The following is a 14,442-nucleotide window of genomic DNA, read 5'->3' as shown; positions in this document are numbered from 1 at the left end:
ATTTTTCTCTTTATCAGATAATGAGAATGAAAGAACACATTGTTTTCCTTTCTTCCTTCATTCAAAGTCAAATATAGTATTCAATTATCGTAATAATCATATAAGCTCAGATTTAAGGTATTTTTATTTCCTCTATTATTAATTTTTAAATTACAATTTCATTAGTCCAATTATACCAGTGTCATATTATAACTTTTCAAATTTTGAAAGTGGGTAGGATAAAAATTATAAATAAATTCAACATTTTGGAGTGGGGCAAGATTCAGGCATGATCTTACCTAGGCTGCTAGGAAATTCTTCATGACAGTAAAACTACCTTAATGTTCATCACATCAAGTTAGTTAATTCAGGAAGTAAATGAAAAATAGTGTAAAATTTTTTGTCTTACTTATGTATTACCAGAATTCTAGTAAGTAAACTGATCACTTACAGAATATTAGAATGAAGCCAGATGTAATCTCTACAAGGCAGTAAAGTTTTAAAGAGATGATGAGACATGAGCAGAGTTGAAATATATCTTTGAGAACACGTGAAAAAATAGAACAAAGTTTTTGAGTGATGAGCCAATAATCAAACTCATTCACCCTTTGACAGTCCAAAGAGATTCCATGAGCCATCTCTGGGAATTCCACGAAGTAAGAAAAAACTAAAGATAAATTTGTGGTAATGGTACAGAAGTGGTAGGAAAGCTTTCTAATAGTGTCTTAATTGTTACAGAATTCCCTGAACACTGAGCAAGACACCTGCTATAAAAACATACAACACTTAGAAACACATAAACGTACACAGATACATACACAATCCAGTTTGTGTTTATGGGAATTAAACATAATTTTCTCAATTAACTTTCCAGTGATATGAATTTGGGTCACAAAAAATTTTACAATTCAGGCACCCTTGCCTCTGAATCCCTCACTCTAGACTTTGACAGCGCTATTCAAATACTTGTGTTACACACATGACTGAAAGTTCCATAGACTATGAAGTTCTTTAAAAAATACTTGGTTTCACAATTTAAATTACCTCTAAAAGTTAAAGATGGGAAAAACAGGATAACTAGTAAGAACTGATCTTTTAGAATTCAAATCAATAAAGAATAAAACCCAAGCATAGATTCAGATTACATATGTGTGTGTGTGTGTGTGTGTGTATATATATATGTATGTATATGTATATATACATACTAAGAAAAATGCAAATTTGGTAAAACATAATAGAAAATTGTTCAAGTGGAAATATGTGGAGAAAAAAAATCAAATCTAGGTTCTAGATTGAAATGGATTAAGATAACATTTATCATCTCAATTTCTTTAAACCAGCATTCAGATTACCTTAAACTGACATTTTTAAAAGAAATAAGAGACTCAGTAATCTTTTTCTATTTTTATAATACATACAAAAGGTTAAAATTTAGGGGGGCATGTGAGGGCAGAATATAGTAGCTATCTCTAAATATATAGAAAACGGGGGGAAAAGGAACACATCAAAAAGAATAAGGGACAGCTTTAAATTTTTGTAAATATCCAGAAAGTTGAGGGAAATATTTAATAAATACTTGTCCTTGAAATTATTTTCTCCATGTGCTATTTTCTCCAAGTACAAACAAAATATGTAATGATAAAATTAGGGTCATGGGGCTTCCCTGGTGGTGCAGTGGTTGAGAGTCCGCCTGCTGATGCAGGGGACACGGGTTCGTGCCCCGGTCCGGGAGGATCCCACATGCCGTGGAGCGGCTGGGCCCGTGAGCCATGGCCGCTGAGCCTGCGCGTCTGGAGCCTGTGCTCGGCAATAGGAGAGGCCACAACAGTGAGAGGCCCGTATAATGCAAAAAAAAAAAAAAAAAAAAAAATTAGGGTCATGTTTATTTGACCAATTAATCAGAAAGTACATTCAAAGGACTGAGGATGAAAAAGTTAGATATCTACTTAACTAAGTTTGAAGGAGGCAAAATCAATGAAAGGGAAAAGATATAAAAAATGTTCTATTACTTAAAGCATGAAAAAAGACTGAGCTTATTATTGGAAAATCAAGTTTAACACATATTTCAAGTAATACATTTTGTTTTTCTAACCTATTGTGAGTACAACTTACTTAAATACTGTTGCATATGCTTGCAAAAATGAACAAAGGCAAAATCTTAGTATCCCTGGTGGTCTTGCTAGACCATGTTAATTCTGCTTTTTGGTTAAATACAAAGGAATAGAATTATGGAGGTTCAGCAACAAGATTTTCATTAGGATATGAAATCATGCCATGAGTTCCAAAAAGGGTTAGTTGTATAGATTTGGGAAATAATCACTCATGCAAAAATCAGAAAATACCTGTACCGAGCCACCATGTCTGTCTGCTGCAAGGTGAGCTCTCAAATGATGGGGATTTGCCTGCTGGGAGTCCCAAGCTGCCCTGTGGTCTGCCGACTGCCATTTATTTAATGCATGTGGCATGCATGGAAGAAGAGAAACCCAAAATGTTAAACATCTCATCCTTATAATATAGAAAACAATCGTATAAAAGGAAATTTAAAATACCCTTACTATTCTGAGTCACAGATGCAGTTATCTTTGTATATTGAACATGGAGAGATTTCAGTTAAAATGCTACAATAATGTAATGATCAACCACAAAAATAAAATAGAATCACAGAATTTTAGAAGTGAAAGGACTTTAGATATCATAGACTCCACTCGTTAACTTTATAAAGTTAACAAAAACTAGAGAGGTAAAAATGACGTGGTCAAGAAAGTACTCCAAATAAACCATGAAATGTTTTAAAAAGCCATCCACTATATTTTCTTACAGTAGACGTCCCCATTAGTTTTCTGATGAGGAACTACTTCTAGCAAGGTGAATAAAAAGATAGTACTCAAACAGCCATACTTAAGGTCCCAGAAAACTTTTCTCTTCTTGCTTAGTACCCTGTTTCTGATTATGAGGATAATACAAGAAAACAGAAAAATTCTTTGAAAAGCGAGAAGTGCTATATAGAATACCAAGAGGATATGGTAAATAATTTTTTTAAGTGACAATCTTACATATATGAATCTCTTTGCCTCCTTGATCTTTTTATCTGGTTCAAATTAAGAAACCCATTTCCATGAAGTAGGCTGATAATTCTTGAAGCTTTTAGATGATCTGGCAAACTTGTATGGCAATAACCACAAACTAATAATAATCTAGTAACAGAATTAGGAGTAACTGCTTAATAGGGGTCAATTTCTATGTTTCAGGAAAATGTGGACAGCACTAATAAGAAGAGGGGGAAGGTACACAATATTTAAGTTTCTATTACATGTTTGGTTCTGCATTAGCTGCTTTATATGTGTTATCTCATTTTTGAGATAGACAGTATCACCCTCATTTTACTGATGAAGACACTGAAACAGTAAATACTTCTCTAAGGTCATAGAGGTAGCAAAGAGTACACAAAGGATTTAAACTGAGAGCCTACTGCTCTTCCAATATTACTACCTAGCTCCTTATCACAATTACATTATGTTCTAAAGACTTCAGGGCTCTTTTCTTTCTTTTTCAACCAAAGTAAGGAAAATCTTGCCGCAAAGTGCCAAGTACACTGGGCTATACAGAGCCTAAGCATATCAGAAACCAGAGTAACCCTTTAGGGGAAGAGATGTTGAAATCAAGTGGACACAAAGAATATATGTTCTGGCACTAAACTTCCTAAATTAAACTGTACAACGAAAAACTGCATTCTTTGGCATGAAATATGTCATCAAAGCAATTATGACAGTTCTATAATATCTTTTCATTAAATCCTCCAAATTTATCACCAGAATTTAGCATATTTGTAGGGTTAAAGTGAAATAAATTAGACAAGACCAAATCTTAACAAGATGAAAGAATGAAAATCATACTAAAAGAGAGACAAAGATCTAAATGTTGCGTAGGACAGCAGGCAACATTTGGGAACCATGGACCTTTTAAGAAGACAGTAAGAGCTATGCAACCTCGCCTCAGGATAAACATTTGCATGCACCCAACATTTTCTGTAAAATTTCCAGATTCCCTGAACTTCAACCATTGACTCTAAGTTACAACTGTTTATCTGGGGACATTACAAAGGTTTCAGACATTTAAAGAATTAATCTTTCTTCTTTTGGGATTCTGAACTATGGGTTTATCACACAACTTAAGCTGTTTACTGCATCACAGAGAGTTAAGAAATTTTTTCTAGATATACAATGTTTCTATCATGGTAAGAATCTGCATGTCCTGGTTTCAAATTCAATATGTAAGCTATCCTAAAGGATTTCCTGAGAAAAAAACTGACTCCTTACATTTAGTGCAACAAGTACTACATCAACAAAATATGGTTCCCACCCTCAGTGAGCTGGCAATCGAGCTAGCAAGATATATATGAAACATGTAGAAAGTTAACCTTTAAAACATTTAAATTTATTTCAACAAAAATTTAACTCAACAATAAAAGAAGAGTTTCACTTATTACAATACCTAACAGCTCAAGTGGAGATCTTCACAGAACATGACTTACTGATCTTCTTCCACGTACATTTGAGAAATTAACTGATTTATAAAACACAAACTCCAAGTTTTGATTTCTCCCATTTCTTTCTATATACAGCATCTTATCAGAGTACTCAAGCTATCAACAAGTTGTAATTTATATTGGAAGTAATTTATATATAATATCCTTTACTGTCCCAATTTTTCTAAGGTGAATTATAAAACTAATCTTTTTAAATTCTCTATACTTTAAAGCATAATGTTGTTAAATATTTCTTAAATGCAGCATTTTATTTGGCTATTATTTTTAATAAGTTGTGTTTTTTCTTTGATTTCATTTCTTATTTAACCCTCACCTGAACCCTGATGGGATACAAAAAGGATAACACACTATCCTCCTCCAAAAAGGGTTATAACCCAAAATTCTAAAGGCCTGTTTAACTCAGGGTGACAGCAAAAATTTTTACATCAAAAGGATTCAATAAAGCTTCCTTATACAAAAATAAGAAGAGTGAAAACGTTGTTCAAAAATTTCAACAGCTTCCAATATACTTACCCAGGAAATACAAACTCTTCAATGAATCTTCTATGCCTTGTCTTGAGCCTACTCTCTGCTCCAAGCCAACTGCTTATGTCTCCTCAAACATATTCTACATTTTTAAACTTCTGCTTTATATTTTTTACTGTTCACTCTCCCCAAAATGCTCTTATTCCTTCACCTGCCTTTAAAAATTCCATTCATTCTTCAGGCTCATCTCAAAAGCTATCTTTGCCATAAAATCTTTATAGATCCTACCTATTCCAATGATCCTCCTTGGCACTTTATTAATGTATTTCCTATGGTAGAGTTTATTCTGCATTGTAATGTAGTTATTTGTGAATTTATTGTAATAATGATAACAGTAATACCAGCCACGAGAGTTGAGACTTAATGAAAGCTTACTATATGCTAGGAATTAAATGAATTATTTTTATTTTATAGATGAGAACTGAGGCTTTGAGTGAATGAGTAATCTGCCCAGGGTCGAGCCATATCCAGGTATGACTGATTCCAGAGGCTGAGAGAGGTCTTAGCCACTGATTACAAAATCATTTCTTACAGGTTATATGTTTTCCTTACTTCTGAATTTCTGCATTGTGGAGAATAGTAGTTTTCAAATAACAGGAACTCAGTAGATAATTTAGTTCACTAAACTAGACTATAGTTAGAAAGACCAACTGCTATTACAATTCATTCCAACAGGGTATCCAGATACTTCCATTCTAACAGAATATCAAACATTGCTCAAAGTTTATTATACTAACTTATACCACTAATTAGGATTTATGATTAAACATTTTTAATGTGAACATTAGGGGAAAGAGTCTAGCTATTGAAAATATATGCATTTTCTATCCTTAATATGTGTGTATATAGTCTGCTTTATAAAAGAAAAAACATGTATTTCAATCCTTCAATACGTGTATACAAGTATGTATACACGCAAATGCATACACATATAAAGCTGTCATCTGCACATGATAAAACACCAAATATATTTATAAACTGTGAAAAGGTAATACAGAAGCAAATTAAGACATTTCATATCTAAAAGGGCAGCAAACCTGATTTTTGGATTGTTGTATCTTATCTCTGTGTTGATGTGCTTCTCTGTTTGATGACAGAGCAGGATCTTGCTGAACTGCACCCACTGGAGTAGGCTACAATACAATAACAATTAGAATCAATGCATTCAATTTCAGAACTCTTATTTAAAATTATTTAGCTACTTAACATAATCAGGGGGAAAAAAAAGACACTGTTAAATAAAGTAAGGCCTTAAGAAAAGATATCTTTCCTAAAATATGTTGTTAAATACAACAAAGAGATTATAGCTACTTTTTAAAGTATTTTCAAAATATTTAAATACTTTATCAACTATTTATTTTTATATCAACAAAAGACCTTCTAATACTGTCATTACTTTTAGGTTACTTTTTCATATCAAAAAATGAAAGTGTATTTGTTTATGTTTCTCATTTCCAAAGCCAATATATAAACGGAAAAAATTATTTTAAGAAAATTAAGGGAATAATTTTTTAAATAAGCTAATAAAATTGCTTACTGTCAATATTTTAGCTCAGAAGAGGCTTATATAAAATTTGAATTTTCAAATATAATTCAAAACTTCATATAAATACTTTAATCAAAGTATATTCAGATTTGCATTTTAGATACCATATATATTCAAATCACTTTGGAGTTAAGAAAAATACAGATTAAACGCTTAAGTAAGTCAGTTGTTCAAAAATACTTGAATCTGAGAGTTCAGCAGTGCCAAATCTGGAAAAAAATTTGCTAACAGTGAGCCATTATTATAGAAAATTTTGTAAGGCATTCTTACTTATTTAAAAATAAAAGACTAGTGAGAATACATATTTGATTTTCTGGAGGTCACCACTTCAAAGAAAGAATTTAATGATAACTTCATTTAAGTAATGACACCCATCCCACAGTTATGATCAAGACAATTTTTTTTTTAATTATGAAAACTTGGTACAGTTTTAAAAACCTAAACATGCTCCAATATATAAGTATCAGTCTATTCCAAGATAACCTAAAACTGCTAGAATAATTAACACATATTTTAAAATTACAAATGCTTTGAAAGATGACTAAAGGAAAAAAACTAGCTGATCTTTTAAAAGTTATCACTAGAATATTATATTTTTAAAAAGTATATTTGACATTAAGAACTAAATCAGAAGTAAAACATTCAAAATAACTCATCACTCTAAAAAGTGACTCCAAATGTAAGGTTTTTACAAAATTCAAAGAATAATTTTTATATTATGCTACCTGAAACATCCATAAAAAAGAAATAAAATGAACCCTTTAAAAAACTATTTATTCTCAATCCTAAAATGTATATGGGAACCACAAAAGACCCTGAAATGCCAAGGCAATCTTGAGAAAAAAAGAACAAAGCTGGAAGTATCACACTCCCTGATTTCAGACTATACTACAAAGCTACAGTAATCAAATCAGCATGGTACTGGCACAACAACAGACACATACGTCAATGGAGTAGAACAGGCAGCCCAGAAATAAACCCACACACTTGTAGTCAATTAATCTATGAAAGAGGAGGCAAGAATATACAATGAAGAAAAGACAGTCTCTTTATAAGTGGTGATGGGAAAACTGGACAGCTACATGTAAATGAATGAGATTAGAACATTTCCTAACACCATATACAAAAATAAACTCAAAATGGATTAAAGACCTTTATCTATGAAACCATAAAACTCCTAGAAGAGAACATAAGCAGAACACTCTTTGTCATAAATTGTAGCAATATTTTTTAGATCTGTCTCTTAAGGCAGAGAAACAAAAGCAAAAATAAACAAATGGGACCTAATTAAACTTAAAAGCTTTTGCACAGCAAAGAAAACCATCAACAAAATGAAAAGACAACCTACTGAATGGGAAAAAATATTTGCAAATGATATAACCTACAAGAGGTTAATATCCAAAATTTATAAACAGCTCATACAATACCAAAAAAAACAAAGGACCCTTTAAAAAATGGGCAGACAACCTGGATAAATATTTTTCCAAAGAAAACATACAGATGGCTAACATGTACATTAAAAAATGCTCCACACTGCGAATCATCAGAGAAATGCAAATCAAAACCATAATGAGATATCACCTCACACTTGCCAGAATGGCCATTATAAAAAAGACAAGACATAATAAGTGTTGGTGAGGATATGGAAAAAATGGAACCCTTGTGCATTACTGGTGGGAATTTAAATTGGTGCAGCCACTATGGTAAACAGTATGGAGATTCCTCAGAAAACTAAAAGCAGAACTACCATATGATCCAGCAATTCCACTGCTGGGTATATATCCAAAGAAAACGAAAACACTAATGCACCCCAATGTTCATAACCATTATTCACAATAGCCAAAATATTGAAGATATGGAAGCAAACTAAGTGCCCAACGGACAAATGGATAAAGAAGAGATGGAGATGATACACATATAGATATGGATACACACACACACACACACACACACACACACACACACACACACACATATGAATATTACTCAGCCATAAAAAAAAAGAATGAAATTCTGCTATCTGCAACAATGTGGATGGACCTAGAGTACTATGCTTAGTGAAATAACTCAGACAGAGAAGGACAAATACTCTGTTATCACTGATATGTAGAATCTAAAAAATAAAACAACCAAATGTATATAACAAAATAGGAACAGACTTACACATATAGAGAACAAACTAGTGGTTACCGGTGAGGACAAAGAAGGGGGGAGGAGCAAAACAGGAGTATGGGATTAAGAGACAAACTACTATGTATGAAATAAATCAACAATAAGGATATACTGTACAGTGCAGAAAAATATAGCTATTATTTTGTAATAACTTTATTATTATTTTTTTTTTGCTGTTCACGGGCCTCTCACTGTTGTGGCCTCTCCTGTTGCGGAGCGCAGGCTCAGTGGCCGTGGCTCACAGGCCCAGCCGCTCCGCGGCATGTGGGATCTTCCCAGACCAGGGCACGAACCCGTGTCCCCTGCATCAGCAGGCGGACTCTCAACCACTGTGCCACCAGGGAAGCCCTGTAATAACTTTAAATGGAGTATAATCTATAAAAATATTGAATCACTGTTGTACACCTAAAACTAATATAATATTGTAAATCAATTACACTTCAAAATAAAAAATTATTTGTTCTCAACTCTTTTTAAATAAAGGATCTGTACTATGAAAAAGAAGGTTAAGTACTACAAATAATCTTTTATTTTTATTATATAGCCTAGAATACTCACCAACTGCTTACCAATCCAGTCATATTCATAATCAAACATATACCCTTTTCGATCAAACAAGTCAGTAAAAAGTTTTCTTAGGTAGTCATAGTCTGGTTTTTCAAAAAAATCTAGCCTTCTTACATAACGAAGATATGTTGCCATTTCTTCTAGAACGGAAATAAAAATTGTCTCTCATTAAACTTTTCTAATACTCATTAATAATAAAATTATAAATATCTAAAAGCACAGGGTATTATAAAAACATAAAAAAGTAACAAAATTCTACTAAAATTTAAAATATTATGAACTTAATAACAATGAAATTAAAAGGGGGAAAGAAGGTAAGAAAGGAAATAGGGACAAAAGATAAATCAGAGATTTAACAAACATTATTTTTGTTTCAATTCATTAGGAAAGGTTAAAATTTTTATTTTACATTATTTTTAATAGAAACCTTGGACAGTATCCAAGGTTGAAATAGAAACTTAATAATGCATAATTATTTAATCACAAAACACCATACTAAGCTCATATTTTTATAAATTATTTTAAATACTGATAGGAATTGATTTATACATGAAAGCATTTGCTACCTTGCTGGATTTCCTTTAGAATCAGTGACGCTAAATGACCAATAGAAGATTCAAATTCTTAACCTTGGTTAAATGGTATTCTAATCAACTGACCTAGCAACATAAAGCTAAAACAGTTTAATTCTTCTCTTAATTTCTGGTCATAAATGTAATAATTATTTCATAATACATAAACCTTTGCATGCTATTATAATTCCCAAATATATTAGAGATATGTATTTTTTTAAAGGTTGTATTTTCCAGAAGTAAAAGAAAGAAAAAGCCATAAAAATCAATATGCAAAATGGTCAGCAATTAGTAGAACAGTGTTTAACCATCAGAGCACATAAAAGCACTATTATAAGAGATGGTAGGTTACACCTAGCTGCTTTTTTGATCCAATTTGTTCATGGCAGCTGATAAGAAAAGGATCACCCATAGCCTAACAGGCATGAAAGTAGCATCCAGTGACCCAGTCACATGGTGACTCTCCCACTATTCCACTTTCTAGCTAATCACCTGGCTAATTTACTTTGACACCCCCATTTTTCCTGCAGAAATTTGTATAAGATTCTTAATAAGGTATAGCCAATCTGCCTACACCTAAACTGTTAGTACTATCAATCTATTTTTTCTTTTAATCTTCCAGTTCTATATGTTATAGCAAGAAAGCAAAATACACAATTAAAGTTTACTGTCAATGAATAATAAAAGCAAACGTGAAAAAGGGCTACCTGAGATTATGCTGCTGATACTATTACAATAATAATGCCAGCACTGTACAGGAGAACCTGTAAATACTGAAGTGAGATATAAGTTCCATCTTCTATCTTCAAGTTTGGTTCTCATTTAATGTTATTGCATAAATCACAACAGGTATTTTAACACATTAGGGACACATTATTCTTATCCCTTAATTGATTTAGGAATCTTAAGTAAATTTTTGTTGATTTCACGTGAGTTGCCAAAAATCTACATGAGAGCAAATCTATCTTCATAAAGCTCCCCAATACAAAATTAGCCTAAAAGTAGTAATAAGGTTAGTAAGATTTTACTGTACTTGGAAAACTAGACTAAATCATACATCACATACCTCCTTTGAGCTTGACATTGAGACTCAAATGACTAATATTGGATACCAAAACTTTAGTTAGTATTTCTAAGCAAATATTTCAACTTATTAAAAGTATGCTACTGAAGAAAATATTACTTTAGCTGGTACTGGTCAACAGTATTAAAAGATGAATTTTCTTCCATTAATACTGTTTTACAAAAGTGAATATACACATTGCCCTGTGGTCTGTGTATCAAATGCTGACATCTTCTTTTATCCTTTTTTTAATTAATTAATTTATTTATTTATTTTTGGCTGTGTTGGGTCTTTGTTGCTTCACGCAGGCCCTCTCTAGCTGTGGCGAGCAGGGGCCACTCGTTGTGGTGCACGGGCTTCTCATTGCAGCGGCCTCTCTCGCTGTGAAGCATGGGCTCTAGGCGCATGGGCTTCAGCAGTTGTGGCACATAGGCTCAGCAGTTGTGGCTCACAGGCTCCAGAGCTCAGGCTCAGTAGTTGTGGTGCATGGGTCTAGCTGCTCCACGGCATGTGGGATCTTCCTGGACCAGGGATCAAACCCATGTCCCCTGCATTGGCAGGCGGACTCCCAACCACTGTGCCACCAGGGAAGTCCTGCTGACATCTTTTGAATCATATTTTTTAAGCATGAAAAAAGTACTTATCAACTTAAGCAATGAAAATGAACAGTTCTAGTTTTCTGTGTATAATAAGCACATGTATCAAGCAGCATTATTCATTACCTGGAAAATTTTCACATAACACTTCTATTGGTGTGGCTCGTTTTGTATCTCCAATTTTCTGATACCTCTCTTTTAATGTGTCCGCCTAAAACAGAAAGAAAAAGAATCTTGAGGCATAATTTTAAAATTAAATACGTGGAAGACAGTATCTTAATATATTAACAATTTATGAAATTCAATAAGGAAACACAAAAACAATTACCTTTAAACCTTGCCAAGGAAGACTGCCTCTCAGAAAATACATGAACATATGACCTAAAGCTTCTAAGTCATCTCTTCTACTTTGTTCTGAAATATAAGAGAAACATAAATTTCATTTTCCTTTCCCAGTTTAGGATGCAAGAATGGAGAAATGATTCTTTCCTTATATGTAAATTAATTCCCCAAAGCTCAGCATATAAATATAAAATACAGATCTGGTGCTTACGAGAGAGAAAAATCATGTTTAAACAATAATGTTTTACATTAAAATTATCATGCATCTTTAAAACATGCCACTATGATTTTTTTAGATATTACTGGAGATTTATTTCTTTCCTTAAATATCTATTCATAGAACTATAAGGCAAGGAGGAAAGGGTTCCATGATCAGAAAGAGAGTCACTGTGTACTACAGCTCCATCTTAAAAGATTCAGAATGTAACATATTAAAAGTTTTGAAAATACCTAGAGCTAAAAATGTTTAACTTTAGCTCTCCATTTCCTAAACTTGTATGAGCACAAAAATTCCACCCCACATACTCTCTATTAATATCAAATACAATTAGTATATTGTGTAACATATTTTTAAAAGCACTGTGTTTGACACACTCCAACAGTAATAACTCCTCTGACAGCACCAAAAATATGCTGCCAGAACAAATTGCCACTTTCAAGTTGCTACTGTTGTTCTAGTAACAGAATGTTGTATAGCATATAACTGAATGATAATCACAGACCAAGATTCAGGGAGGTACTTACAAATATTTGCTAAGTGAATCTTTTTTCAATTTTTTGTCACTTAAGTTAAATATTTAAGTCTTCTTTGTATTTTAAAATAATACAAGAATGCTGACTAACACTGAGAGGAGAAAATAATACTTTAATATGGGGATGTTCATGTGCAAGTTGTTTCATGCAAATGAATACTCATACTACCCAAGCAGTACTAAATACTTTAGAAAAAGCACACTTTTCAAAGGGTGGAACCAAACTAGGGTAAAAGGGTCAAAAAAGGTTTTAATTTTTACTATGTAATCTTACAATATTCTATAATTGTCTTCTGTAACACCTGCTACAGTTTTAATATATATGTTTGTGTTTTTATTTAATCAACATCTATCCTCCCATCTGACAACATCACAGGAGAGCTTTGGCTCAACAGCCTCAGGGCCTAGTGTAACGGCTGCCACAGAGCAGGCACTCAACGCATACTACTTAAATATATAAATGACTACTTAAAAACATATAAAACTAGATTAGAACATATCTCTTTTCTATAAGCATAGGGAAATATCTAGAAAATATGCATCAAATCATTAGTAATTAGGGGTATGAGACTGGAGGACTAAACAGGACATTTCAATAGCTCATTTCATATACTCAAAAATGTGATATAATGGGAATTTTTCTTATTTTTCATATTTTAACAATGTAAGCATATGCTATTAAAAATAGCAAACTTCCAAAATAAGTAATATAAAGTTCTTCTAAAAGCCATTAATGAAAGCAGGATGTGAATTCATGAAAAAAATCTGTAATGCCTTTTATAGCTAAAATTTTACTTTACTAGATCCTAGGAGTCTTAAGAATGAAAAGTCATGGGAAAAAAAAATATTTTTGAAGTCCCACTGAGAATCAGAATCACCTCTGAAACTCTTAAGAACCTCAAATGAGCAGGCCTAATGCTGAACATTGATTCTTTGGGTATGACATAGGGTAGAAGAATGTACACTTTAAAAAGCTTAGCAGATGATTCTGAAGTACAACCAGATTTGATAATCACTAAACAAGAAACTTCTTTTACTTTAGTATAATTTTACATATAATAAAATACACTTATTAAAGGGTACAGTTTGATAAATTTTGACAATACACAGAACTAAGTACTGCCACAATCAAGAATTATTTCCAACACTCCAAAAGATTCCCTTTTACCCCTTGCCTGTTATTCTCCCCCTCCCCTGGTCTCAACCACTCACCTGTTTTCTGTCACTCTATAGTAAATTTGATTTTTTACAGAGTTTCACATGAATAGGATCATACAGTACGGACCCTAGTGTCTGGATTCTTTTGCTTCATTCCTGTTGTTGTATGCATTAGTACCTCATTACTTTTAACTGCCACAATTATTTATCCGTTCGCTTATTGATGGACCTTTGAGTAACTTCCAGTTTTGAGTTAATGTGAATAAGGCTGTCAGGAACTTCTTGTACAAGTCTTTGTGTGGACATATGTTTTCATTTCTCTGGGTAAATATCCAGGTGTGGGATTACTGCGTCATATGGAAAGTGTAGGTTTAACTTTATAAGAAACTTCTAGGGACTTCCCTAGTGGGACAGTGGTTAGGAATCTGCCTGCCAATGCAGGGGACACAGGTTTGAGCCCTGGTCTGGAAAGATCCCACATGCTGTGGAGCAGCAGCTAAGCCCCTGCACCACAACTACTGAGCCTGCACTCTAGAGCCCACGAGCCACAACTACTGAGCCCACATGCCACAACTACTGAAGCCCATGCACCTAGAGTCCGTGCTCCGCGACAAGAGAAGCCAA

The 14,442-nt window shown here is 33.0% G+C and overlaps 1 protein-coding gene across 7 annotated transcripts in view; it reads right to left on the bottom strand.

Annotated features, from left to right (window-relative positions):
• Positions 1-14,442, bottom strand: part of CSNK1G3 (casein kinase 1 gamma 3) — a 132,357-nt gene that overhangs the window by 24,478 nt on the left and 93,437 nt on the right. For 3 of the 7 annotated variants that reach the window (XM_060143481.1, XM_060143482.1, XM_060143483.1), the window contains 5 exons: positions 11,895-11,980; positions 11,693-11,777; positions 9,327-9,475; positions 6,088-6,183; positions 2,322-2,417 (listed from right to left, as the gene is read on the bottom strand). In XM_060143481.1, the coding sequence (XP_059999464.1) occupies positions 2,322-2,417; positions 6,088-6,183; positions 9,327-9,475; positions 11,693-11,777; positions 11,895-11,980 (512 nt within the window). The remainder of the gene's footprint in view (positions 1-2,321; positions 2,418-6,087; positions 6,184-9,326; positions 9,476-11,692; positions 11,778-11,894; positions 11,981-14,442) is intronic. The other 4 variants (XM_060143485.1, XM_060143486.1, XM_060143484.1 and 1 more) reach the window with 3 other exon arrangements.

The sequence above is a fragment of the Lagenorhynchus albirostris genome, chromosome 3, assembly GCF_949774975.1.
Source record: "Lagenorhynchus albirostris chromosome 3, mLagAlb1.1, whole genome shotgun sequence".
NCBI classification, from domain to species: Eukaryota; Metazoa; Chordata; class Mammalia; order Artiodactyla; family Delphinidae; genus Lagenorhynchus; species Lagenorhynchus albirostris.
Note: the sequence above shows the minus strand (reverse complement) of the source record. Positions and strands in the feature narration are given on the sequence as shown.